Consider the following 26,348-nt stretch of genomic DNA (forward strand, 5'->3'; position numbering starts at 1 on the left):
GTGTGTAACTTGTTTTATTAATGGTTTAAAAAATCAGTATCGACTGAATTTTTAAGTAGTGGGAACTCCTACTACTGTGGGTCTGTGTGGGATGACTCCCCATTCCTGCTGTGTATGTAAGGCCTTAAATTCTCTCTTAAAATGGCTGCTAAATTAATTTCTATGCATTCATTGATCTATAAATTGTGGGGTTTTGAATTTGATTATTCTGCAGTTAAAGACTAATGCTTTTCCTTTCATGGGGATTATAACTGTTTTTCCTTTAAATTGTCCCTTTCTGTCCACTGAGTTTTGGGGGTAAATGAGATATGTTGGGGGGTTTTTGGTGGTGAGGTTTTTTTTGTTTGGGTTTTTTTTGGTTTTTTTTTTGTGGGTTTGAGTGATATTCATGTCACCCTGTGTACCAAAGAACATAAAGGTAGCTTTAAAACCTCCTCCCCAAATTAGTCCAGTACAGAAATAATCTCCCCACCCCCACATTAAAAAAAATCCTTAACTTCAACTGAGGGGAAAATGTACCCTTTTTAAAAAAAGGATTTTAGTGTTTCTTAGAAATATCTGAATGCATAAATAGATTTGATTACTCTAAGGCAATATTGTATGAAATTTATAAAACCACAGCTGGGACTGTTTGCTCATGTTTTTTTTTGATCACTGTCATGCTCACTTTTTCTTGTAACAGAATTCTAATGAACAACTCTGATTTCTAATCCCTTTTCATGGGTCCTTTTTTAATTTTTCAGCCTGTATTGTTGTTCAGCCTCTTAAAGAAACTCTTCACAGAAGCACTGACACAAATAATTATTTTTTTCTCCTTGTCATTTTACCATGATTTGTAAAGGCTCCCAGATCAGGAGAGGAACACACATTAGTTGTAGTCATGGTGTTGTAGTTGGTCATTTTGTGACATCAGGAAATTTCAGTCTGATATGTAAACATCTCCCTCTAAACTTTATTATGGTCCTGGATTGATTGTTCCTAAGCTGTTCGTGTGATGGTTCTGGTGCAACCTGAAGCAGATTTGTAAGGCTTATGATTTTTATTTTTTTTTCCTCTTTTCTGGGAGTCAGAACAAGAAAGAGAAATTAGTAGTTAAAATGTTGTCTTTGTGCTGCAACAAGCCTGAGCTGCAAAGTGGATGCATATTTATGGAATCACATTCTTCTGATGTATCATTTTTAGCGCCTTGGAGGTTTTGGCTTTAAAGTTGTACCCATCTCTCTTTAATCTTTATTTCATGAAATAATTTTTAAGACGTTTGAAAGAGTTTCCTTTTCTGTTTTTGAATAGGATAGCGGAGATTATCCTCTAACTATGGCTGGCCCCCAGTGGAAGAAGTTCAAATCCAGTTTTTGTGAGTTCATTGGAGTGCTCGTCCGACAATGTCAATATAGCATCATATATGATGAGTATATGATGGACACTGTCATTTCACTGCTCACGGGGCTGTCAGACTCACAAGTCAGAGCGTTTCGGCACACGAGCACGCTGGCAGGTCAGTGGGTTGGATTGATTTGTGTATTGCCTACATCTCATGTTTTGTGCTGCCCAGGGAAGGATTCTTCTGGTTCAACTTCTTGATAGGCGACATTCAACTGAGTTTCATTGTGTGATACAGTTTTCATCTAATGCTGCTTGTTTTGGGACAGCTTTTCGTTGGTTTTTTGTTACTGAAAAGCACAGCATTATTTTAAAGCTTTCTTCACCAGCTGTCTGGTACTTAATTTTTATTACCTTTAAGTCTGGTAGAAAAAGTAAATAGAAGGGGATTTTCTGTTGATTCTATGAGTTTGTCTTTGGTCATAAATGAGGCTGTAGGGATCTTTAACCTCAAATGCCAGTTGAGCCTGTTTATGCTCTGCATTAAGTCTAAAGTTGTTGTTTATGTTGGATGTAATTTTTCCTACACATGAAATTGTGCTGCATATTGAGGCTGTGGTACCATGTAAAGTAGCATTTCCAGTCTTTGCATTAGAAATAATTTTAAAGCATGTTTCATCAGTGATACAGGTACTAAGTACCTTTATGGTTTTAAGTAATTGACCTTTTCACATGAATTTTTTTTCCAATCTGTTAAATTATGAAGAAATCCCTTATGAATTAAGTATAGAGTGTTTTAAAGAAATGTGTCTTTATATGGACAAAAGATAAGCTTCTTGGATAAGGAAGTCCTAAACTGGCATTGATTCCTGAAGAAGGGTTGTGAATGGCATTGTGTACCCTCAGCTTGTGTGAGGTCGTTGTAGCAATTTTACTTTGAACAAGGTGAATTTAAGCTGTATGTGAAACTGAGTTTTTACCACACTGGAAATAGTTCGTGTTACCTTCCCTGGACCTGTCTGGTTTACAGTGCTGACTGTCCTATCAGCTGTTCTGTATCATTGATAACTCTCTTGAGTCTACATTAGCTCACTGCACATGCTGTGAGACTCCCACCAGCCTGGGCATTTCTTATGGAGAGAGAAACACATTTACAGATGCTGCTGTATCATCAATTCCGACTGTTGTAACATATGACTAATACAAATTTTAGGTCTTAAAAAGCAAGTTTTTACCCCCTTTTTTAATTTTTATTTGAGTTGTGCTTCAATAAAAGCTGCAGAAGTTGCCCTGTTGCATGTTAATTTAAGTCATACAAAATATTTTTTTCAGCAGTTCTGTTTGCATTTGTTCACATCAGTAGTCAATTCTGTTGATTTTGTGTAATTGCTTGTATGTTTGATCTGAGTTTACAGTTTGTATTCTTGAAGGTTGTGTTTTATATGGAATAGAAAGCCAACAAAATCCCTGTATCCATATTTACTGTTATTTGTGGTAATTTTGGCTTCTGTGATGAGCTCAGACTTGTTCTTTAATCTTGATTTCCTTGGAGATCACAGTGTGAGATGATATTTCAATATAACTGCTTGTCTTTAAGTCTTGCTCATCAGCTTTATGCTGGTGATACACTCACAAGAATGTTCCATGTGTGCTCTGCCAGTGCAAGCCCTTTCATGCCTTGTTACAGAAGTTCACAAGAAAAGCAAGTACATTATTGACCTCCTCCTCATTTCTGGGAGAAGGATATTTGTCTGCACCCTTTTAAAAAGGGTTGCTTTATGTGCAAGTTTCTTTTTATTTAGAAATAAAAAGACATCGAAAGCCCATGCAAATGTGTTTCATATATTTTGGTCAGTTCTCTGGCTAATATGCTTCCTCTGCTAATAAAGGAATCTTTAAAAAAACCTGCCCCTTGTTAAAATTAAATTAAAGGAGAAAAGACTGGTGTGATATGGTGGTGTTGGTTGTCTGAGACATTTCCTTTTGAAGAAAGAAACTTGTTGTGTATTTAAGGTTGAATGGTGTCAGTCTTACAGACTCTGATAATGGAATCCTTTTAATATTTCCTGGGCTGTTTGTAAATCTTACCTTTTACCTTCATTATGGGGAGGAAGCATATCCTATATCTCAATCAAGATTAATGCTTATAACATTGTAAAATTGACAGAAAAGAGCAGAATAAGTATTTATCTATTGTGATGATTAGTCATTATGCAGTGGTTGGTAAAACACTTCTAGAGTTTGTGTACCAAGAAATTTATAGTGAATATATTTTCATAAATACAGAAGGAGTTGTGTTTATAAATTTTCTTAGATCAGAACCTTTTAAATAATCCTTAATCTTGTCACCTTTTTTTTTTTTTTTGTAGCCATGAAGCTGATGACTGCTTTAGTGAATGTGGCATTAAATCTTAGTATTAACATGGACAACACACAGCGACAGTATGAAGCAGAACGAAATAAAATAATTGGGAAACGAGCTAATGATAGGCTGGAACTCTTACTGCAGAAAAGAAAGGAGGTTAGTGCAAGTCTAGCTGGTGTGCACTGATGAGTGTTCATAGCTGACAACTCATAATTAATCTTGGTCTGTAATATGTTTTGGTAGTTATTAGTCTCTGTTTAATTCTTCAAAGTTGTTCATGTTTAAAAAACTTTGAAAGGTGCTTCTTACTTGTTTGATTTTCTGAGATAAATGTAGACTCTTAAAAATAGTAGTGTCATGGGAAAGTTAGTAAGAGAGATGGTAGTTAGTAAAAGCTAATTTTTTGTTGTATTTCTTGACTAGTTTCCTAAACCAAGCTGGAATACATAACAAAATTTGCTATACATTGACTGGTTTTTGGCTTCTAGAGATGATCTCTGGGTTCTTGGAGCAAAGTACTGCTTTTATAATGTCAATATCTATCTCAGCAGAAAGTGTTTAAAGGCTTTAGATAAGGCTTTTTTGATCTACAGAAAGCACTGTCAAAACTGAAAATGCAGCCTACTTCTGTTTTCTTTCTTTTGTGTAAAAGAGACTTGCTGATTCACTGCTGACAGTGCTGTCTTGTTGAAAGCCCTAATTCATTCAGGTTTCAGTATTTTTTTGGGGGGGGGAATTGGTGGTTTGTTTTATGTAGGGGCTTCTTGAGGGGTTAGTTTTGTTTTGGATTGGTTTTTTTGTTTTGTTTTGTGGCTGGGGTTGGTTTTGTTTGTTTGTTTGTTTTTTAGACATTAGAAACAATCTTCTCATGATCAAACGAAACATCTGACCTTTACTCTTCAATGTTTGTGCTGTTACCTGTTAAGGTTTTTGTTTTCTTGACAGTTCAGACAAACTTAACAACTTTGTCTTCTGTTTGTCTTGCAAAGATCTTGCATTTTGAGACTGATCCTTAAACACCTATTCAGTATAGTTGTGTTAGATGTATGTACAGGACCAGTCCTAATATGAGTAATACATAGATAAATGAAAAAGGCAGGGATGTTACAAGAAAATTAAATCAAGTTTTCTTATAAATAAACTTAGAAGAACCTTTCAGAAACCTAAGATGTCTTTGTTACACTTGAAGAACAGTTTTGCAGTTGTCACAATTAACTAAAGTTTCTGTGCTCTGATAGATACAATTCCTTAAATAGTAGTATCTTGTACTGTGAAATAGATTTGTGAATATTTCAGGAAAGGATTTGTTGGTCATACTTCAAACATTAATTTAGTTTGTGTAGCATCAGCACCGTCTGATCTGACTGTAAAAGTGCTCCTCACTGTTTATGTACTCTGTACACTCTTTCAGCTTCAAGAAAATCAGGATGAAATAGAAAACATGATGAATGCAATATTTAAAGGTGTTTTTGTGCATAGATACCGGTAAGTTTCTCGTAGCAAGTAATTTGTAGCTTCATTAATTTATTTTGGAAGCCGGTGGCAGGTTATTTCTAATTATTGATCTGTTTGAACTTTCTGCCCCACTTCTCTCCACAGAGATGCAATTGCTGAAATCAGAGCCATCTGCATTGAAGAGATTGGAATATGGATGAAGATGTACAGTGATGCCTTTCTCAATGACAGCTACTTAAAATATGTGGGGTGGACTATGCATGATAAGGTGAACTGCACTGGGGAAAAGGAGCAGAGCCAGGAAGCATAACTCCATGCTTTTGGTTGTTATCTTGTCAGACTAGGTTCAGATCTCCTACCTGTTTAAATCTATCACTGCTTTTCTTACCAGTCAGAGGCACTGGCATTTCAACATATATATAAACTAGACTGGAATCTTTTGAATGTTTTTAGACAGTATATCTCGATTTTTTTAAGGAACTGTTATTTGTAAAGAAATAGTCTTTTGTATTTATATATTACCGATCCAGACTTTTACTTTAGAATACTTATTTAAAATCAGTGCATGTCATATGGAATAATGCAGGCCTGTAGCCTGTTTTACCAAGTTAAGAAACTTTCTAGCGTTCTCCTCCAGCTGTAAAAAGCATGGGAGAGGTCCCCTTTTGTGCTGGTGAGTGCCTCAAGCTGTTGCTTCATAACTACCACCTAGAGCTTATTCTCTGCTTAGTGGGGTCAATAGACATAGTTTACAAATACTCCCTGATTTTTTTGAGTCAGCACATTGTCCCAGTCCTTGCACTGGAGACTTCAAGCTGTTGACTGTGAAGTGGCACAAATGAGGGGGTGCTCACTCATGATGTGCTCTTTGTGGGTTTGATATAAAAAACCAAGAACCTCTGGCAGTGGTGATAGAAACTGCATGGAGTCAGTTGTCCTAGATTTTGGAAAAGTCATTCTGTGTCTGTACCTTAAAACATGTCCTCTGCTAAAGTACATCTTGTATTTCAGAAGGAATATTTCTCTCATTATTTACTTACTAATTCTGATCAAACAAGAGATGGTTGTTGGTGATACAGATACAGATGTTGTCAGTTTTAATTTAATAGAAATGAAACATATAGAGTTCTACTTAGAAATATCTTGAGCATTTAGAAAGAATGAAACAAGTGTATTTTGACTTACAGAGGTGCTAACTGCAGTAAGATATTGGGGTTTTGTTTGGCTTTTTTCCTTCATTAGCTTGTTACAAACAATGATCGTTGGTAGTAGAGTGGGACAGCATTTAATATTTGAATTAATTCAGACTGTAAAAGAAACTTATCTTGTATGATGTGAAGATCTGTATCCTATAGTTGACTTTTAATTCAGTTCTTTGTTTTTTATTTTAGCAAGGGGAAGTAAGACTCAAATGCCTAACTGCTTTGCAAGGGCTTTACTATAATAAAGAGCTTAATTCCAAATTGGAACTCTTCACCAGTCGGTTCAAGGTTAGTGTAACTTCTTATTTTTAGGTACAGTATTATTATTTTTAAAGTTGGATTACACTTCTTTCCTCTTGAAAAATATTTTCTTTTCTGTTCTTAGGATAGAATTGTGTCTATGACTCTTGACAAAGAATATGATGTTGCAGTCCAAGCAATAAAATTACTCACTCTTGTTTTACAGTAAGTACATGTATATTTTCTTATCTGGCTTACAACAGATATTGAAACTTAAAAAATGTTACTAATCCCTGTGGGTTAGGCCAGCAGCATGACACTTCAGATCATTTGAAGTCTATAGAAATATCTATGCATCTTACACTCAGACAAATGGGAATTTCAAAAGTAATAGTAATCTGACTAGAATAGTGCTGTTACTTATGTCCCACAGTTAGGCAGATGTATGGAATTTGGGGTTCAGCCTCCATAGTTTGAAGTGATCATGGAATGTTTGAAATGAAGAACATGGAATCTACTGAACATTACACAGTAGTTGAACTTTGGAGCATAACCTTCTAGCAAAGGCTTATACTTGATCAGTATATTTTGTTCAGGAAGACTTTGGAACTAAGACTGAGTTTTAGCATGACAAATTGAAGGAAAACGTGACAAATTGAAGGAAAACGTGACAAATTGAAGGAAAATGTTTCGATTCTCCTTCATTTTCATCTTCCTCATTAGAGTTCATAATCTGTTAACTCAGCCTCTTTTTCTTCTTTCTTTCTTTCTTCCCATCCCTACCCCAGGAGTAGTGAAGAAGTTCTGACTGCAGAAGACTGTGAAAATGTCTACCACCTGGTTTATTCAGCTCACCGGCCAGTAGCAGTTGCTGCAGGGGAATTTCTTTACAAAAAGTAAGATGGAGAAATTATAGTTAACAACTTCTTCCTGTAGAATTTCATGTGTGCATTAATACTGTGATTCTCGTTAGTTTTAATTAGGAAAAGGAAAAAACTGAATCATGAAGTGGCCTTAAGAGAGAATGTAACATTACTGTAGTTTCTGAACTGTTGTAGTTTTTCTGAATGGAAATAGAGAGCAGTTTTGAAGGCTGCGCTTGAAAAGCTTGTACCTTCAGGGAATGTAAATGTTCGTCTGTCTTTTCCTTTCCCATTCTTTCTGTGAAACATCTTAAAATGCTCATGTGGGTTGGTGCCTAAACTTGGGCTTGCATCATAACGAGTGTTCTCCCATTTGTGGTTCCTCCCTTGCGCCCCCCTCTCCCCATTGGCTCATTTGACCATTTCAGAAAATATTTTCCTGTTTAAAAAAAAAATAAATTCCAACATATTTCAGGTGTGTAGAAGAACAAAATAGACTTTTCATCTAATACTTTTCAGACCTTCTTCCAGTATTTCTTTGCTGCATTAAAGTCTCATGTGGGGAGATTCAGAAAGCATAGTTTACTAAAGAGGAGTGTAGGACCTCAAACACCTGCAATTATCACTGATGTTTGTAAAGCGTTTTGTTATAATTATACATTCCACTGGAAACAGTCAGCGAAATATCCACTCAGCATATATGAAATTTTTCAAATGATACTTGTCCCAAATTACTTCCTTTCAAAATAGAATGTGGAACTGAGCAACGAGGTATTAAGTGTGTAAAAAAACAGTATCTTGATGTGAATTGACTGTGGCAAAGGCAATGAAGAAGAAACTTGTTGAGAAATAATTTTTCTTTTAGGCTTTTCAGCCGCAGAGATGCTGAAGATGATGGAATACTTAAAAGGAGAGGAAGACAAAGTCCGAATGCTAATCTTGTGAAGACATTAGTTTTTTTCTTTTTGGAAAGTGAAGTAAGTTGGATTCCAGGGATATCCTTGTTTTTGTGGTGTGTGTGGTTTTTGTGGTGTTGTTGTGGTTCATTTTAATTTTTTTAAATTTCATTTTCTTGTTTTTCCTCTTCCCCACTCATTGATTAATAACCATGAATCTGTCTGGGTTTTCCTGTTATTTGAGCAACCTGGGAGTTAAAAGACTGTTTTGCGTGGTTGTTTTTATTTGAAGGATCTGTCAGTACAGTGTTGAGACAGGTTGTGAGTTCTGCTCTGACAAATATTCTGTCATTCTACATGCTGATGTATAGATGCAAAGAAATTGTGATTTAGGAGATTTAAAAGGGGGGTGGTGGTGAAACAGAACAAAAAAACCCCACAACCACAATCCTTACCCACCTGTCTCACAAGTTCTGACAGATGCTGTAGCCCTGCTCTTTGTAGCGCTTGGTCTGGATTCATCTTTTAAAGTTAATTGGGGAAGAAAGTCTTCTGTTTAACCAGAGAGCTCACAAAACTTGCTTTGTGCTTTTGACATGGGCGGGAGCCAAGTACAAGAAATACCCTGTATTATAGCTCTGTAATGAACTTTATTGCTGATCAAATACTTAATCTGTTTTCATTTTAGTTGCATGAACATGCTGCTTATCTTGTGGACAGCATGTGGGACTGTGCAACAGACCTCTTGAAGGACTGGGAATGTATGAACAGTCTTCTGCTGGAGGAGCCTCTCAATGGAGAAGAACGTAAGAGATTTTTCTAGATCTTCGTTTGTGTTCCTGTGCAGTTTCTGTTACTCCTGATGTATAAGGAAATAAGATGTTCACATTTATGAGTCTCCATATATTCTCTGTGTTTCCATGACTCTGAGAAATCCATCAGTGATACCAATTGTAAAATGTAGGGAAGAGTAGAAAGAGGTCACTTCTGGTATGGGAGTGAGACAGAAGAATAATGGTGGGAAGAAAAGAGAAGGAATAAGCATGCAGAGTCCCGCTGCCTTGTTGTTCCACAAGTTCAGGCTGCACTTTCGACATCAGAGAAACTAAGTTGCTTGTGAAACTGGTTCATTTATTGAGTGTTACAACTACCATATAGAGAAATACTGTAATTTCTTTAATGACAGTAAACCCAAACAAAACCCCTGGCATAATTTTGTAATTCATAGGTCCCAGTAAATGGACCTCTGAAAAAAATGAAAAGAAACTAAAATGATTATAAAACTTGGTGTCTGTTTCATCCTGTCCTGTGACTTATCCAGGGATATTCTCTCTATTTTAAATATTTCCTGCTGTTGTTTTATGAGGTACTTACTTTCTCTATCCCCTCTACCATCCCCACCTCTGGAAATGAGCTGTTGGCCTAAATCTCTGTCTGTCTTCCTTTAAAAAGAACAAACATATTTTGATCCTTGTGGAAGATGAAAAATCAAGCTGTGTGTTAACATCTGTTTCTTAAATTTCAGCTTTAACGGATAGACAGGAAAGTGCACTGATCGAAATAATGCTTTGTACAATTCGGCAAGCGGCTGAATGTCATCCTCCTGTGGGAAGAGGAACAGGAAAAAGGGTAGGAAGCAAAAAGCTACTCATCTAGAGATGTGGGAATGGCTCTGTGGGGACATTGTGGGAAGAAGGAAAAGGTTGTAGGCTGTTGCTGCTGAAGGGAGTGAGTTTGGAAGTTCATCTTTGGTCTCCACAGCCTCCAGTATCCAACTGCCCTGACTAGTTCACTTTTTCTGGACTTTGGCATTTGCTTAATGCTGTTTGAACTGCTGCATTTGTTTGTACTATTAAAGGTAATATAAAATTGATTTTCAAAGCAGTATTGCTTGGAAAGGAAGACAAAAATCAATGTTTGGAAAAAGTTAAAACTATTTTCAGTGAGCAAGAGCAAAATGAGGGAAAGGAAAATACACTCCATAGTGTCTTGGAAGGAGGAGGGTCCACCAATTGGCTTTTTTATGACTGTGGAGTTTAGGGAACCCTCTTTTACGGAGTCATTAAACAGGGAAGAGAACTGCTCTCAAGACTGGTGCTTTTTTTGGTAAGGAACCCATTTAGGTACAGATTGAAACCTTGTATGAAGATTAGATTGGCATATGAATTGGGTAAATACCGTTAAAAAGAAGGGTTTACTGTTCTTTTGTTATCATTCCAGTCATGGTATTTTGTTGCAGGATAGGTAAATCCTTCATTCTAGATTATCACTCTGTTTTCACTATAATCTTAATCATAGCATGAGACCTAACTTTGAATTGCATTTTTGAATGCTGAATTTTTGGGGTTTTTTTTGAAATTGCATGCTCCCCTCTCTTGCTTTTCATTGATATTTTACAGTGATATTAGAGGTCTGTGTACCTAATCATCATTTCATTGATGATAATGAGATTTTGCTCCAGAACTTTTAGCTGTAAAATCCTCACAATACCAATATTTTAGGTGCTGACAGCAAAGGAAAAGAAAACCCAACTGGATGACAGGACAAAAATTACTGAACTTTTTGCAGTGGCACTCCCTCAGTTGCTAGCAAAGGTGGGTTTAATTCCATTTCTTGCTGATGGACTGTTGCTGAAATGTTTACAAGTATAGTTTCTGTAATTAATGGTATGGCTTGCCACAGGTATTATTTTTTTTCTTACTAGTCTTTATTAATATTTGCTCGTTCTGTAATGAATTATTTTGTCCAAGACTTTTTCAACTAAACTCATTTCCTTGCCAATTTTACAGTATTCTGTAGATGCAGAAAAAGTCACCAACTTACTGCAGTTGCCACAGTACTTTGATTTGGAAATTTATACAACGGGACGATTAGAAAAGGTATGGTAACATTCAGTAACACTTAAGACAAAAGGAAAAATCCCAGAATTTAGACTTAGTCACTGGAATTTCTGTCACCATTCTAGATGTGGTTTTTTGTGTAAATGAAACTTTATTTATTGTAACCTTTATTGAGAATGTGACTTGGACTTCAGAGCTGTGACTGGCTCCTGTTCTTAGAGATACTGAAAGTTTGAGTTTTCTAAGGCCTGTCTGGCAGGTTTTAATGGAAAATCTTACCAATTAGATGAACTTTATTTGAGAACATGTATTGGTGGGTTATGGTCATGTTTGAGGTATGCTACCTGACAGATAAAAGTTTGTAGAAATAGCTTAGTAAGTTATTTCTTTTTCTGATCACTGAAACTAGTAAACCACCATCTCCATTGTGTGAAAAAGGGGAAAACTACCATGTCCCAAATTATGTAATTACTGCTTTCATTGTAAGTGCTGTGATGATGAAGTTGGTGAAGCTCTTCTCATCTCTCTTTTCTCCTCCTCAGATGTGCTATTGCATTGTGAAGCACTTGGAAATCATTAGAGTCAAAAAGAGATAAACTGTGTAGTTGACAGCATAGCCAGCAGTGATGGAGCAATAGAGAGCAGCTCAGGTTGAGGGGAGGCCCATAAGAACAACTGAAGTTGGCTCCAGTGCCAACACTAGAATGCTGTGAAACTAAATCTTCAGTTATACAGCTTTTAAGACCATGTATGAATGTTTGTGTGAGTAGGAGGTAAATTCTTCTGTATTGTTCAGTTGTCAGTGGAAATTCAAATTAGATAAAACCATGCAGACACTTGGCAGATTTTTAATGACTTTTTAAAATGCTGTGAATCTTGGGTCTTTGACAAACTCCTACTTATTTTTTGATAAGTAGACTTTTAATTTCTCAGAAGCTTCACTGGCTTTCTGTGTTTTGTGTTCTGTATCATAGTTAGAAAAGTAATAAATTGAATCTACCTTTTAAAATTACTTAAGGTTTATTAAAAGTCTTGTGTGTGTATATATATGACTACATATTTTTTTCCTATGGCTCATCTTCCTTGTAGCATTTGGATGCCTTACTGCGACAAATCCGGGATATTGTGGAGAAACACACAGATATAGATGTTTTGGAAGCCTGTTCAAAAACGTACCACGCTCTCTGTAATGAAGAATTCACAATCTTTAACAGGGTTGACATTGCAAGAAGTCAGTTAATAGATGAATTGGCAGACAAGTTTAATCGACTTCTTGAGGACTTCCTGCAAGAGGTATTTTAATGTGCAAGATCAACTTTTCCTGCCCTTGTAAATGTTTCCAGTAGGTTTTTCTGCCTTCCTCTGTGAGTCAATGAGTTAGGGATGGGAGCTTCCCTCTGACTTCCAAAACTGTTAAGTCAAGTGCAATAACACAGTTGTATCATTGCTGTGATTATGTGAACACAGGCTATTCTTGTATATTAGGGCACTAGTCTTATGTTTGATGTCCTTTTGACAAATGTCTTTTGGAAATGTGAGATAAGTTTCAGATGAACAGTGAAATTACGTAAACTTTTTATTCTTAGGTTTTGAGGCTTATGTTTTTTAGAGTTGTAGTATTGTAATTCCACTAGGATTCTCCTCAGATGTACTACTGTTGCTAGTCTTGCCTGTGATTGCATGTTGCTGTTGTTAAATATCAAAATCTCTAGAAAACACTCCCCCTCCCTTCCTGAATGCAAGCAGATGCAGTTAGTAGCTTAAAAATAACTGTTCCCACACTGTACTGATCTGAAAAGTGAGAATTTTCTGTTGGAGTATTTAACTTCACTATGTGGGTTCTCTGACATTCAGACAAAACTTGTTTCTCCTCCTCATTGGTGGTAAGGAGCATAGGAAGTGTCTTTTTGACAACTTCATTCTCCACACTTCTTAGGTGCACGTAGTTTATCAGGCTTTGCTCCTTTTCTTCTCTTGCTCTTTGTCGTGAACTAGGACTCCACTCTAGAAACCCTAGACAAGAATTGTTATCCTTTTGTTTCCCTTTGTGAGGAAAAGAAAGAATGAGTGTAAAGCAAGGAAATGAGATGTCAGTTGGCTTGAAAAAAAAAAGGCAAATACTCTGGTGGAAGTGTTGAAATCCATAGTTCTTGAACAAGGTTGTGCAACTACAGAATAGTAAAACTTGGATTATCTCTGCTCAACTGAGGAGGAGTTTCTTGACCTCAGATAGTTTATCCTGTGTATAAATAGATACTTTTTGGACCCTTTCCTTTTTACTCCTTTTCTTTCACTAAATGCAAGTCTGCCAGAACTTGTGGGAAGATTAGAACAAACCACTTCTCTTACCTCTGTCAAAGACCTTTTTCTGTGATTAAAGTAAGATTGAAGTACTGACCTGTGGCCCATCTAGTCCAGTGTCTTTTGTCTGACAGTGGCCTCTGCTGGATTCTTCAGAGAAAATAGAAGCACCTACATTATACATTGTATTCTGCTATCCTAGACTTCCCTTTTTTCCCCTCATCTCCCTTCCCCCTCCCCTCTTTCTCCTTCTGCTGCTATTTTATAGAATCAGAGAACCATTTCGGTAGGAAAAGATCTTTTATGATCATTGAGTCCATCTCTAGACCTGAACTGATGCCTTATCTCTCTAAATCTTCTGAAAGCAAATATGACATTGATAAATAATTTAGAATCAGGTCCCCACCCCATCACGCCCTCCAGTTTGTGTTTGGTTTTAGTAAGCTCCCCAGTTTGCTTAGAATGTTTGAGATACCTCACTGTGTGATTGTTAAATAGGGTGAGGAACCTGATGAAGATGATGCATATCAAGTCTTGTCAACACTGAAGAGAATCACTGCTTTTCACAAGTAAGTTCTGCACGCAGCTGTTGGGGTTTGTGGTGTAGGGCATTGGTTTTGTTTGTTTTTAGTTTGATCTCTCTTTTCAGTGCAACTTCATGGGGGTTTTTTGCTTTGCTTTTTTTTTTGTGTGTATTGGTGGTGGTTGGGAGGGGGAGGTATTTATGACTGGAGTCTTTATTCCACTAATTTATTTTTTTTTCGGCCAGTTAAGCTTTCAGTAGTTGTTAACCTCAAATTGCAGAAATGGTATTAGTTAAATTACATTTTGCTTCATTTCTGATGCTTCCAGTGCTCATGACCTATCAAGATGGGACTTGTTTGGCTGCAACTACAAGTTATTGAAAACTGGCATTGAAAATGGAGACATGCCAGAACAGGTCTGTAGTTAAAATGTGTTCTTCAGGCACAACAACAAATAGCTTTTGTTGCTGTCTTTTTTTTGGCCTTTGTCATCTAATGCATTTTCCCCTTTTGATTTCAGATTGTTATTCATGCACTGCAGTGTACTCATTATGTAATCCTTTGGCAGCTAGCAAAAGTTACTGAAAGCAGTTCCACAAAGGTATGCCTTGTTCCTGTTTTATTAGTAAATAAACATTTGTACATAGCTGCAGTGTCATCAAGTGAGAGCTGTGCTGGAATTAAGACTAAGAATTTTCTTTATAGTGGTATCTGCCTGATTCTACTTTTCTGATAAGTTCATCCAAATTCATAGTTTTAGCAGTTAAATGCTTGACTTACAAACCTGGTGTTTACCTCAGTTGTTATGTTTATATTTTTAGAATGACAGCATTATGTTTAATTTGACAGAATTTTAAAGTAGTTATAAATAAATATGATATCAGGCATAAAAACAATGCTAAGGAGGGGTACACTGCAAATTATAAAACACAGTGTGGTCAGTTTTACTACTCTCAAGTAGTGAGTTTGAGTTTGTTTACAAACTGAACTACTTGTGACAAGTCAGTGAGATCTAAGAATTTGCACACTGTCATAGTATTCTTATTGGTCAGTATGTTGCAATTCCACTTTGCTCTTCATCAGTCTTTTAAATATGTTGTTAAAATAAAGGCACAAGAAGATGAAGTTAAATTTGAGATTTTCTGAGGGAGTGATGAGAGGGCCTGTTCTGGTTCTATGTATAGTAATCTTGAAGGGCAAAGCTCTTGCAAATGTCATCTTTCTAATTTCACTTCTTGAAAAATCTTGGAGGAGGGATTAAGGTTTCCTGTATCCACTGGGCAGCATTGCTTGAAGGGGTGATCAGGTGGTTGGTTGTGTGAACTGCCTCATGAAAAAAAAGTTTTTTTAGAGGCTAGATGGTTTAGGGTGGAGTTTGTAACTGATGAAACATTTGGATGATTTCTTTAAATTTGGAAAAACCCGCTATAATCAAACATACTGGAAGCTCTCCACAGTCCTGAAAGAAGAGTGCTCTTTTGCTGAAAATTTATGCTGGAGTTGCACTTTGTTATTAGAGTTACTGTTAACCCATCTTTCTTTATGTCAGAGGGGAGATAAGTGAATTCTTGAAGTTTTTTAAACACTTTGATTGCCGTACTTGTAATTAATGTACGTGACTGCCACAGTTTACCATGGAGATAACAAAGAGAACTCATGGCATTAATAATATATGATTAATTAATAATCCATTTTAATGTGAGGATGTATACATTTTTTTTCTTTTAAAATTATTTTCATTTTAGGGTGTGATAGTTGGAGCTCCTGGTAGATGCAGGAGTGGAAAATCATGCTCTGTAACTAATGATTTTATAACAGAGAACACCTGTGGCAGATTATGGTGGTTTTCCCCTATCATGTTGAGACTTCATTAGTCCAGTGAGTAATTACAGTCTGAAGGTGTGTTAACTACTTGTGAACTTGAACACTGGCTGGCTAGTTTACCCATCTGTGTTTTAATGGCTTTACACATTTCCAGCGCCAAATATCAGATACCAAGTGGAGACAGATTGTTGAGAAGCATTTACCTGTGTGAAAGGAGGCTTTGTTAGCTTATTCTTTACAGGGTAAACAGTCTTGAGGTTTTTGTAATAGTGATTAAAGCTTTATCACAAGCCTGATGGCAGAAGCTGAGTGAAATACTGACAGTACAATTTAGAAATAAAGATTAACTTAGCTGTTTTGTAGTAAAATGTAATTTTCAGTACTTTCCCCAGGAATGAAAATAATTTATTTGAAAACTTGTCCTTTATTAAGACTTTTTTCTGCTTCTACATAATAAATTTTTGTAAATTAAAGCTTTTAGGTTTAACTTCTGAACTACAACTATTTTGTTTTATTTAACTGCTTGACTGCTGCCAAATATATCAGGTACCTACAGAAGTTTCATTGACTTCTGACAGTGGAATATAACAGCAAAAAATAGGCAGAGAACCAGAAGTGACAGAAGTGTACTGTGCCTTAAGATTTGCTTGGTTGATTGGTTTATTTGTTTTTATGGTTGGTTGGTTTGGGGTTTTTTGTTCTCTGACAATATTAGGTGTTAACTGTGTGCTGTATTGAACAGGTTGACTAACTATGGGAATTAGCTTCATAATACAGGCTGCTAAATTAAAGACTACATAAATAGTTCAATTTTAATAGAAATGTGAATAAATAATTCTATATGAAAGAAAGAAAATAGTCCCATGTGTAATTCTCTTAACAACAGAGTAGTAATCTGAGACAAAAGTTTTTATGTAGGAAAGGTTCTAAAATAATTTTATACTTAGATTCCTGTCAAGAAGCAGCTGTTGCTTTTGTGATTCCTGTTGAGATGAAATCATATGTTGTACCTGCTTTCTTGAAGGAAGAGCCTTGTTTCAGTTTAGATTGCAGGGAGAGTTCTTAAACTTCTTTCAGGGGTAGTTCATCTTTCTTTGGGCTGATGCTGGTTACACAGCTGGTGTTTTGTATTATCACTTCCCCAGTTCTGCAGGGCCTAGAATCTTCACATGATTGAGTAACACCAACTGTGTCACACATGTGGGTGGGACTTCTTCCAGTTTGATACTTTATTTGCTCAGAAATGTGCTTTTTGGGAAGTTTTGTTTTCCAATGAATGGGGGAAGAAAACACCAACTCTCATCTGATATTCTACTTTATCGCCAAGCAACGAGTTAAAAAAAATAAAATAATACCATGTAGCCTGGTCTTTTTTAGTTATAAACAGCTACCTAAAATCTGTCCTCGAGGTTGCAAATGCAGATATTTTAAAGAGAAAATGCCTTATGCTCTGGAATGTTTTTTGGGTGGGGGCAGGCGTTTGGTTTTTTTAGGTTTGATTTTGAGGGATTTTTGTTACTACTTTTTTAATAAATAACTTTTGTGGTTTTCATCCCAACTGCCATTTTGTTTTGCACCACACAGGATGACCAAAGTGAGGAAATTGCTGCTTGCTATTTTTTTTTTTTGTAATAGTGATGTTTGAATAATGCACTGGACTTGAATGTTACCACTACACAGGAGGTCTGTGGTGGAATACTCTGTGAAAGTTCATGTACCGAATGTGACTATAAAATCAAAAAGTTAAACTGTTACATGAAATCATTCTCTTTGAAGGAGGATCTTCTACGTCTGAAGAAGCAGATGAGAGTGTTCTGTCAAATCTGTCAACACTACCTGACCAATGTAAACACTGCTGTTAAGGAACAGGTTAGTGACTGTTGTTTGTACTGGTAGTCTTCTAATATTATACTTCTAAAGCAATTTTTGGTACTTATGTGGGAATGTGGTGTGTCCTGCATGTTCAGGCTGAACGCCCTTGGAGTGTGAATACACACTGTACTTGTGTGCTTGCCCTCCTCAGGTAGTGTTGATTGTTTCTAGTAATTTTAGGCAGGAAAAACTTTTATTCCAAAGGGCTTTTTCTTTCTTTTAATAATGACTGTGCAGGTGCACTGTAGAAACCTTCTGGTTTCTAAGTTCAAGTGAAAGAGTTCTGTTTCAAATCTCTTGCTTACTGTGTGCTCATGCCCACACATCTCCTGTGGAGCTGACTGTGGGTTCATAGGCTCAAAACTGGAAGAGCTAAGGACAGCAGTTTAAAGAAGTTATTTTTTTAGTTCTGTCTTTGAATGCTTTTACATTCCCACATTTTTACAATTATCCACTGAAGAACCACTAAAACTCCCTCATTCCCTCCCTCCCTCTCTCCCTCTCTCCCTCCCTCCCTCTGTCTCAGAAATGCTGGCATGAAGTTTTTGGGGGTTGTTCTGTATTTTTTTTGTCCTGTTTCAAAAAGAATTGAGACATCATATTGGGAAACACTTGTTCTGAGGATAACAGGGTCAAAGGAAAAGGTTAAATACTGAGTCTCTTCCAGTCTGTAGTCAAGTAGTTCTTTGGTCATTTCACTCAGGAGTTTGAGGTCCCAGAGAACAGGTTAGTGATAGCAGGGTTAATTCTAAGTAATTGCCTTTAACAATCTTGAGAATGCTAAGATGAAAAAAAAAAAAAGGGCAGTATCTCTCTGTAGGGGAAGGACCAAATTATCTTCTAGGTAGATGGTTTAATTAAACAAATGGAAAGCCAGGAGCCTCTTTGCTTCTAAAGATAATAATAACCTGGTTGAAGTTGAAAATCTGGTCCACTGAGTCGCACAATTGCAGCTTTTGAAATTCTTGCTAGAACAAGAACATCACTGAAACTTAATAGACGTGTTCTGTGTCAAAGAACTATCTGGTATAAGAGTCACAAGGTGTAGGGTGTGAAAGTCCAAGTAACAAAAATTACTGAGGCTATGAGTAGGTCTCTTTAAAAAGCTGTATAACTGTCAGTCTGGTGAATGCTCTAGAAACTAGAACTACCCAGTTACACAGGGTACCTGTCACACAGGGTACAGTAGCCTTGGTTCCACTTTTCTTCTCTAATGTCATGAAGGGACAGAAGGGACTTAAGAGGAGCAGGAAATTGTGACCAGGAAATTAGTAATATTCACTTTGAGGGGTTAGAGAACAGATCTGTTCATGGAAGTACTTGAGAGATTAGAGTTGCCTTGGTCTGTTTAGTTTGAAGACTGTCAGTCTGTGTCAGGTACTGAGACATTTGAACTTTCCAGGAAGGTGGAGTACAGATATTTAAGTCTGACATCAGATAGACAAGTTAGCCAGCAAAACAAAGAGGTGGTTGGACTTCTGGAAGTAAGACATTATGATTTAAAGGGGTTGAATGACCTCAGCTATTAGATGTTCTACAAATGTGATCAAAACAATTTTTAAAAAAGAAAGCAAAAAGGAGACTGTTATGTTTGGTGTCCCTAGTGACCTAATGTAGTATCCATCAGGCAGAATTCTGGAGTTTCAGGCTCCTCATGTTTTAATCTCGCAATGTTTTCATATTTAGTTGGCTTCTTCTGTGCAGTATTTTTATTTGGAGACCCAGTCCTGACACAGGAACCTACTGCAAGAAACTGTGCACATTTTGACTTCCAGGAGGCCTCTGTAGTTGTTCAGAACTTCACTGGCCTGTGTGCACTGCTGGACTCTTAAGTATTTTGTCAAGTGCAAATACATTATTCTAAATAAAATCGACTTTCCAAGCAAGTATTTACTAAGGTTTCTTTTTAACAGGCTTTCACAATTCTGTGTGATGTGTTGATGATCTTCAGTCATCAGATTATGACAGGAGGACGTGACATGTTGGAGCCACTTGTTTACACTCCTGATTCTTCATTGCAGTCTGAACTACTCAGTTTTATTTTAGATCATGTCTTCATTGATCAGGATGATGATAATAATAGTGCAGGTTTGTACAAAACCTATGTTCCCTTTACATTATTTACCTTCTAATATATATTTACCTGTGCATTTCTGGGTTTTGGTGGGGTTTTGTGGGGTTTTGGTGTGGTGTTTTTTTGTCACTGAGGATTGTGCATGGGCACAGGGGTAGGTTTGGCTTTTAAATGTTGGCAGCTGATCAAAGCATTTGCTGGTTTGGGAACATGTAGGATAATCACAGTAAAGGTTTGGTGTAATAGGCACAGTGATATCGGGGAAGAGACTTGACAGTGGACAATGAAATGCACTGCCACCAGAATTGAGATCTGATTTTCTGAATCCTGACCACTAACCATATCACTTTTATCTGTAAATGCTTAAATATGAAGCCTTTAAACCTGACAGTTGTCATGTTCTGAACTCTTCCAGATGGACAGCAGGATGATGAAGCAAGCAAAATTGAAGCATTGCACAAAAGAAGAAATCTACTTGCAGCTTTCTGTAAGCTCATTGTATATACTGTGGTGGAAATGAACACAGCTGCAGACATTTTCAAGCAATATATGAAGGTAAATCTGAAGCTTAGTGATCATTAGTAAAACTACTAGAATACGGTAGCTGTGGATTTTAAAATTATTATTTAATTTTTACCTTACAAGATAACTGATTCAAAATGTGAAGAATTCAAAACTCCAGAGTTGTAGGCCTTTAAAAGTTCTTTTTCTGTATGCAGGGGTAAAAATGACTGAGATAAGTTTCACAGTTCCAGTGTGTGGGTGGTAGGGAGGGAGGAAAGAAACTTGCTCATTATTTTTTATGTTGTTTTTAATAGATTTATTTTCTTATCCTGATTGATGGTATATTTTTAAATCAGTTATTAGTTTAGCAGGCCTTTTGAGAGTCTTCTCCCAAAGATCCTCTCTGTCTAGCCTCATCAAATAATTTCAGTTTAAACTTTGTAGAAGAGAAACAAGTTTTGAGTCCCACTCTCCCCATGTTACCTTTATATCTGTTTCAGTCTTTCTTAAATATAAAAACCCCTTTTGGCTCCTGGGATTCACAGCTACGCAATGGTATGAGTTCTCATTCTGTGAACATGATAAAGCTTTGCTCCTTGGTGATTACCTTAAAAAATTTAAAATTTGGGCAGCCTGCTCTTATCTGTCTGAGTGCCCTACATATATTTTGAATCTCTAAATAACTAATTGGGTCTTTATTAAACCTGAAATACTTAAAGAACTGAACAGGCAACTGTCTTCATTGGAAAAATTTCAGCTGTGATGCTGTCTGGAGGTGCCTCCTTTCAGCAGAGAAAATAGAAAACTCCCCACCAGAGTTACAGGAGGTACTAAAAAGATTAGAATCTAATCTTGTACCCTGAAGGGGTGAACACGTGTCATTAACAAATGTGTCATGGCCTTGAAGATAAATAGGTCATTCTGCCTCTAAAGTAATACGAACAACAAGAATGAAAAGAAATGTTCAGTATTTTTAATATCAGATCCTAGATTTTATTTTCAGAAGAATTCAGTAGTTGTAATGTTTTCAGCTAATATTGAAAGCTAATGTTTTTCTTTTGTTGTGTTTTGTAGTATTACAATGACTATGGTGATATTATTAAAGAAACGATGAGTAAAACAAGACAGATAGACAAAATCCAGTGTGCTAAGACACTTATTCTTAGTTTGCAGCAGGTAAGAATTTATAATATTTTTATGCATGAATTCCACATGTCCTGTTTAATAACTGGTGTGAGGTATTGATGAAGGAATTCTTATGGAAGGTGGCAATAAATAGGTCTAAACTGAAACACATTTTCTACAAGTCTTTGAAAGACTTCAGAAATCTTCTTATGCTTAGCAAATATTGTGCTATGAAAAGTGTATGTGAGAGGCCATAAATACAAAATCAATAACTGTGACACCTTCATAGGTCTAAAACAATAGTTTAACTAAGAGTTTACTTACTTGTGAACAGATAACCAAGGGAAAACACTTCCTGCCTGCATGGTGGGGGTTTGTGTTTTTTTTTTTTTGGGGGGGGTGTGGGGTGTGTTTTATTTTGCTTTGCTTTGGTGTGTTTTTCTGATTTTGGGTTTGTTTTTTTTAACCTGAGAATTAACAGAAAGTGTTAGTAATTCAGTATCAATGTTTGGTAGGGGCTTCACACATACTCGATATTAAAACATGATTTAATACTCTCTTCAGTAAATGAGCCTGCTTGTGTGGAGACCTGTGTGCTTGGACAGTGTGCATTTCAGGGTTTAACTCTGAAGTGCAAACTTCTCAAGCATAGCCTTGACTTATTTGTCCTAAACTTCCATGTTTGTCTCTTGGTGTTGTGAAATTAAGAGGGGGAAGCTGTAAAACAGTTTTTTACTCCAGCTTAACTCTGTGTGTATTGATCCAAAGTTTGGCACAATCTTTAAATACATGATTTTCCCTCCTCATTTCATACAGCTTTTCAATGAAATGATTCAAGAAAATGGTTATAATTTCGACAGATCTTCACCGACATTCAGCGGCATAAAGGAACTTGCTCGACGTTTTGCTTTAACGTTTGGATTGGATCAGCTGAAAACAAGAGAAGCTATTGCTATGTTACACAAGTAATTGTGTGCTTTGTATTACTTCCATTTTTGTAAACACTAACAGAAAATTATCTTTTCAGTCTTTCAAAGTGAGTTTGGTAGTACAAAATGCATCAGCTCTAGCGATGATACAGCCCATTTATTAATTGAGATGACTGTAGTTTTGTTTCTGAGTAAAACCCAAATGTTAAATGTTGTTGGTGTTCTCCAGCATCATTGTTTAAGCCTGTAAATGATAGCAGTGTTGATGTTATGATGAAAAAGTATTTTTCATGTCTTACCCACAACAGTAAGAACAGATCCACTTCACTGTCAGTGGTGGTTATGTTGGTCTCATGCAGAAAACTTGCAATGCAGAGTAGAAGTGGCATGACAGAAAGAGTGTGTCCAGATTCACTGTTCACTTTTTTTGACAGAATATGGAAACAACAAATTATTGCTTTCTTAACATAAAGGAGAGGGGTTTAGTTTTTGTAGCTCACAGGGCTTAGAACTTTTTCTATTGTTTGTGCTTTTTGTGACTTAATTTTTAACTTTTTCTTAGGGATGGCATTGAATTTGCTTTTAAGGAACCTAATCCACAAGGTGAGAGCCACCCACCATTAAATTTGGCATTTCTTGATATCCTGAGTGAGTTCTCCTCCAAGCTTCTCAGACAAGACAAAAGAACAGTGTAAGTATTTTTAAAGTATTCTTGATATTTATGATCATAACCACAAAAGGCATGCATCAGAATAAATATTTATGTGTATTGTATTTACCTCAGGTGGAATCAAATATAATCACAGAGGGTAAATTGTTTTTGTCCTTGTTGTTTTCATTTTATGGTGAATGAACAGAAATCATATTGTGGATTTACTGTTGTCAGGCCTTTTTGTTAACTAGATGAGGAGCATTGGGTGTTAATTTTAGTAGTTAATTATCTTGACGTGTTAACATCTTGTTACAGATATTTTGCATCTTGGTAATTATGTTTTCCTTTTAAAGGTATGTTTACTTGGAGAAGTTCATGACCTTTCAGATGTCTCTACGAAGAGAAGATGTGTGGCTTCCTCTCATGTCCTACAGAAACTCTTTACTAGCTGGTGGGGATGATGATACTATGTCAGTGATTAGTGGTATTAGTAGTCGAGGATCTACAGTAAGAAATAAGAAGACAAAACCAGCAACAGGCAAGCGGAAAGTACCTGAAGGTAGAACTTTTCTCATCTTAAAATTTAGTTGAGTAGATATTCATATAAAGTATACATGTTGTTCTCTATTTGTTAGCATAAGTATATTGAAATACTCTAAGGTATTTTTTTAAAAACAGGATAACTTCTGTACATGTCTGTGTCTTAGTGGGAAAGCTGTTCATTTGAAGATTCTGAATAAAATAACACTTGATTCACGAGAGGAAATAAAGGCACTACACTGTGTTAAGTCACAGAATAGAAAAATATATTAAATACTACAGCCAGTGATTATAAATCCAGGCCTTTTGAGGCACATGTAAAACTTCATGGTAAAAAGTAAAGCAGTCTATTCTCAGTAAGCAGAAAGGACACCCGTGTAACTTGTGTTTAAACGTTCAGTTTTAGAGTAGCTTGAAAAAAACTTTACTGATGTTCTTACTGCATTTCCTTCCAGCTGAAGAAAGCAGCAGTAGTGACAGTATGTGGCTGAACAGGGAGCAGTCGATGCACACACCAGTCATGATGCAGACACCTCAGCTGACTTCCACAATAATGAGGGAGCCCAAGAGATTGCGACCTGACGAGAATTACATGGGTGTCTATCCTATGCAGCCCGAGCACCACCAAGCTCCCCTCGATTACAAGTACGTAGATGAGTAGGTCTGCTTTGTGTTAGTGTTCATACACAAAACCAGTACATGTTTAAAATAGAATAATGGTCTTTTTAAGCACGCAAGTAACGTGGATGTTGGCTCAAAGGCAACAGGAAGAAGCCGCGCGACAACAACAGGAGAGGGCAGCGATGAACTACGTCAAGCTGAGAAGCAACTTGCAACACGCCATGTGAGTGAGAGTGAAATGTTCCTTCAGTGGTTTGGGGAGGGTTTATTAAATGCAGTGTTACACCTGTGTCTTTTAAGAGGGATCCATGTTCTAGTTCTTGCCTTGTTTTTTTCTGTGTCCTGAAATGTTAAGTAGCCTTAGAAAAGCAGTGGTAAATGAACGTGGCATTTCTTGCTTATTTTTGAACTGAGATTCCAGAAAAAGTGAATAGTAGTGAGCCATGTAATAAAGGGAACTGGTTGTTGAACAGTGTTATCTGTAGCAGATAGATGCAATTAATACATGTGAAACATCATCTTTATGTTTTCCTAACTCCAGAATCATATTTAGAAATAGAACACTGCAAACAAGTTTTTAAATAGGTGTTCAGTTTGTGGAGTAGAAAGTTTCTGATCAGCTTAAATCTGCTATTTCTGTTGCTTTTTAATGTACAAGTATCCCTTTAAAAGAAGCTACTGTCTTCAGCATTTCTCTGATTGGTACAGACTTTCTCTCACCACTGAACCAAAGTTCAGAGGAGACCTGTAGTATCAGTTTTTGTAGAACTTGCCAACCCAAACACACAAAACACTTCCAAAGTCCTCCATGTTGTGGATGAAGATGAACACGATCTAATGTTTTTAAACAAGTGTTGTCCTTCAGAGGTCATACATTCTTACTGGAGTGTCACTTACTTCATTATGAGTCATCACATGTGCATTTTGACAAGCATGTTAATAAAAGTATGTTCCAGAACTCGTTTAGCTGAGGGGGGAAGACTAGATTTAGAAGTTCTCTGCTTTCCTAAGGACTGTGTGGATCTGCAGAAAAAAACCTAAAACTATTGACATATATATTGAGGAGCTTTACATCTTTCCCCTAATAACTTTTAATTGTTCTGTTACCAGTACTTCATGTAACATAGTTTCAGTGGTGGCTTTTTTAATACAGTGACACCAGTTAGTGAAATTAGAATGACTCCTTACTCTTCTCATAAGGTTTGATGTTGTGTGTAGAAGTTGTGAGGAAAGAGGATGAAAGACTGTGTGGAAATATTGTAATGGTTTTACACATCTACTTTGTTGCAAAGACATTTTTCCTTGCCTTACCATAAGGCAGAAAAAATTTTACTTTAAGTGGCAAAACCTAGGTTCTTTTTCATTTGAGCATTAAGTGCAAAATTAGGTGTGGTTTAGATCTGCTTATCAATTCTCACAGAAACAATTCTCTCAGAATCCCCATTTAGCAATGTACCACATTTCAGTTATCTTTGTTAGCCATTCTCCCACACTCTTATTAGTATCTTCTAGCTGGTTAAATGCCAGCTTTCTTTAATAGTAGTTGTGCATTTTTTTTTAATTACTTAATTCCATTAGATAAAACAGAAATGATCATTTGTTGGCAGTTCCTTATTGAGCATCAGCCTTTTAAATATTCATATTAAACTTACCTTGATTTAGTGCTACACAGAATGTTTTTCTTTTCATTTCAGTCGACGTGGCACAAGTCTAATGGAAGATGATGAGGAGCCAATTGTTGAAGATGTGATGATGTCATCAGAAGGGCGGATCGAAGATCTTAATGAAGGCATGGATTTTGACACCATGGACATAGACCTAGTAAGAGATTTAGTTATGTTTTTAGTGGACTTGGGATTTGCATTTCTGCTTTTAAAGTAAGATATTTGAATCAGATTTTCCTTCTGGGGAAACAGAAAAATCCTTCTTGTTGCTCTCTGCGTTGTTAAAGAGAGCTGTGCTAAAGAGCTCTGTGCTGCTGTCAGTAATTCTTACTACACTGTAAAACCTCTGGTTTTCTTGTGAAATTACAGTTAACCTGTTTATTTGTTTGCTTTCTAAAGCCACCATCAAAGAACAGGAGAGAAAGAACGGAACTAAAACCAGATTTCTTTGACCCCGCTTCAATCATGGATGAATCGGTAGGTTAACTTATGTAAGGGAAAGTAATGTAAACTTAGTCTTAAGGTTACCATACTCTC

General features: G+C 36.5%; 1 protein-coding gene across 4 annotated transcripts in view; it reads left to right on the forward strand.

Annotated features, from left to right (window-relative positions):
- STAG2 (stromal antigen 2) overlaps positions 1 to 26,348 on the forward strand; it is a 71,264-nt gene that overhangs the window by 41,589 nt on the left and 3,327 nt on the right. For 3 of the 4 annotated variants that reach the window (XM_027645231.1, XM_027645232.1, XM_027645230.1), the window contains exons 7-33: positions 1,291 to 1,495; positions 3,690 to 3,841; positions 5,097 to 5,170; positions 5,285 to 5,408; positions 6,532 to 6,630; positions 6,728 to 6,807; positions 7,371 to 7,478; positions 8,311 to 8,422; positions 9,030 to 9,147; positions 9,867 to 9,970; positions 10,843 to 10,935; positions 11,131 to 11,220; positions 12,271 to 12,474; positions 13,981 to 14,051; positions 14,335 to 14,422; positions 14,527 to 14,607; positions 17,607 to 17,699; positions 19,616 to 19,790; positions 20,192 to 20,331; positions 21,355 to 21,456; positions 22,222 to 22,370; positions 22,897 to 23,025; positions 23,340 to 23,545; positions 23,982 to 24,171; positions 24,257 to 24,370; positions 25,842 to 25,968; positions 26,211 to 26,288. In XM_027645231.1, the coding sequence (XP_027501032.1) occupies positions 1,291 to 1,495; positions 3,690 to 3,841; positions 5,097 to 5,170; positions 5,285 to 5,408; positions 6,532 to 6,630; positions 6,728 to 6,807; positions 7,371 to 7,478; positions 8,311 to 8,422; positions 9,030 to 9,147; positions 9,867 to 9,970; positions 10,843 to 10,935; positions 11,131 to 11,220; positions 12,271 to 12,474; positions 13,981 to 14,051; positions 14,335 to 14,422; positions 14,527 to 14,607; positions 17,607 to 17,699; positions 19,616 to 19,790; positions 20,192 to 20,331; positions 21,355 to 21,456; positions 22,222 to 22,370; positions 22,897 to 23,025; positions 23,340 to 23,545; positions 23,982 to 24,171; positions 24,257 to 24,370; positions 25,842 to 25,968; positions 26,211 to 26,288 (3,306 nt within the window). The remainder of the gene's footprint in view (positions 1 to 1,290; positions 1,496 to 3,689; positions 3,842 to 5,096; positions 5,171 to 5,284; positions 5,409 to 6,531; positions 6,631 to 6,727; positions 6,808 to 7,370; positions 7,479 to 8,310; positions 8,423 to 9,029; positions 9,148 to 9,866; positions 9,971 to 10,842; positions 10,936 to 11,130; positions 11,221 to 12,270; positions 12,475 to 13,980; positions 14,052 to 14,334; positions 14,423 to 14,526; positions 14,608 to 17,606; positions 17,700 to 19,615; positions 19,791 to 20,191; positions 20,332 to 21,354; positions 21,457 to 22,221; positions 22,371 to 22,896; positions 23,026 to 23,339; positions 23,546 to 23,981; positions 24,172 to 24,256; positions 24,371 to 25,841; positions 25,969 to 26,210; positions 26,289 to 26,348) is intronic. The other variant, XM_027645233.1, reaches the window with a different exon arrangement.

Source organism: Corapipo altera, unplaced genomic scaffold (genome assembly GCF_003945725.1).
Source record: "Corapipo altera isolate COAL_440 unplaced genomic scaffold, ASM394572v1 65, whole genome shotgun sequence".
Classification (NCBI taxonomy): Eukaryota; Metazoa; Chordata; class Aves; order Passeriformes; family Pipridae; genus Corapipo; species Corapipo altera.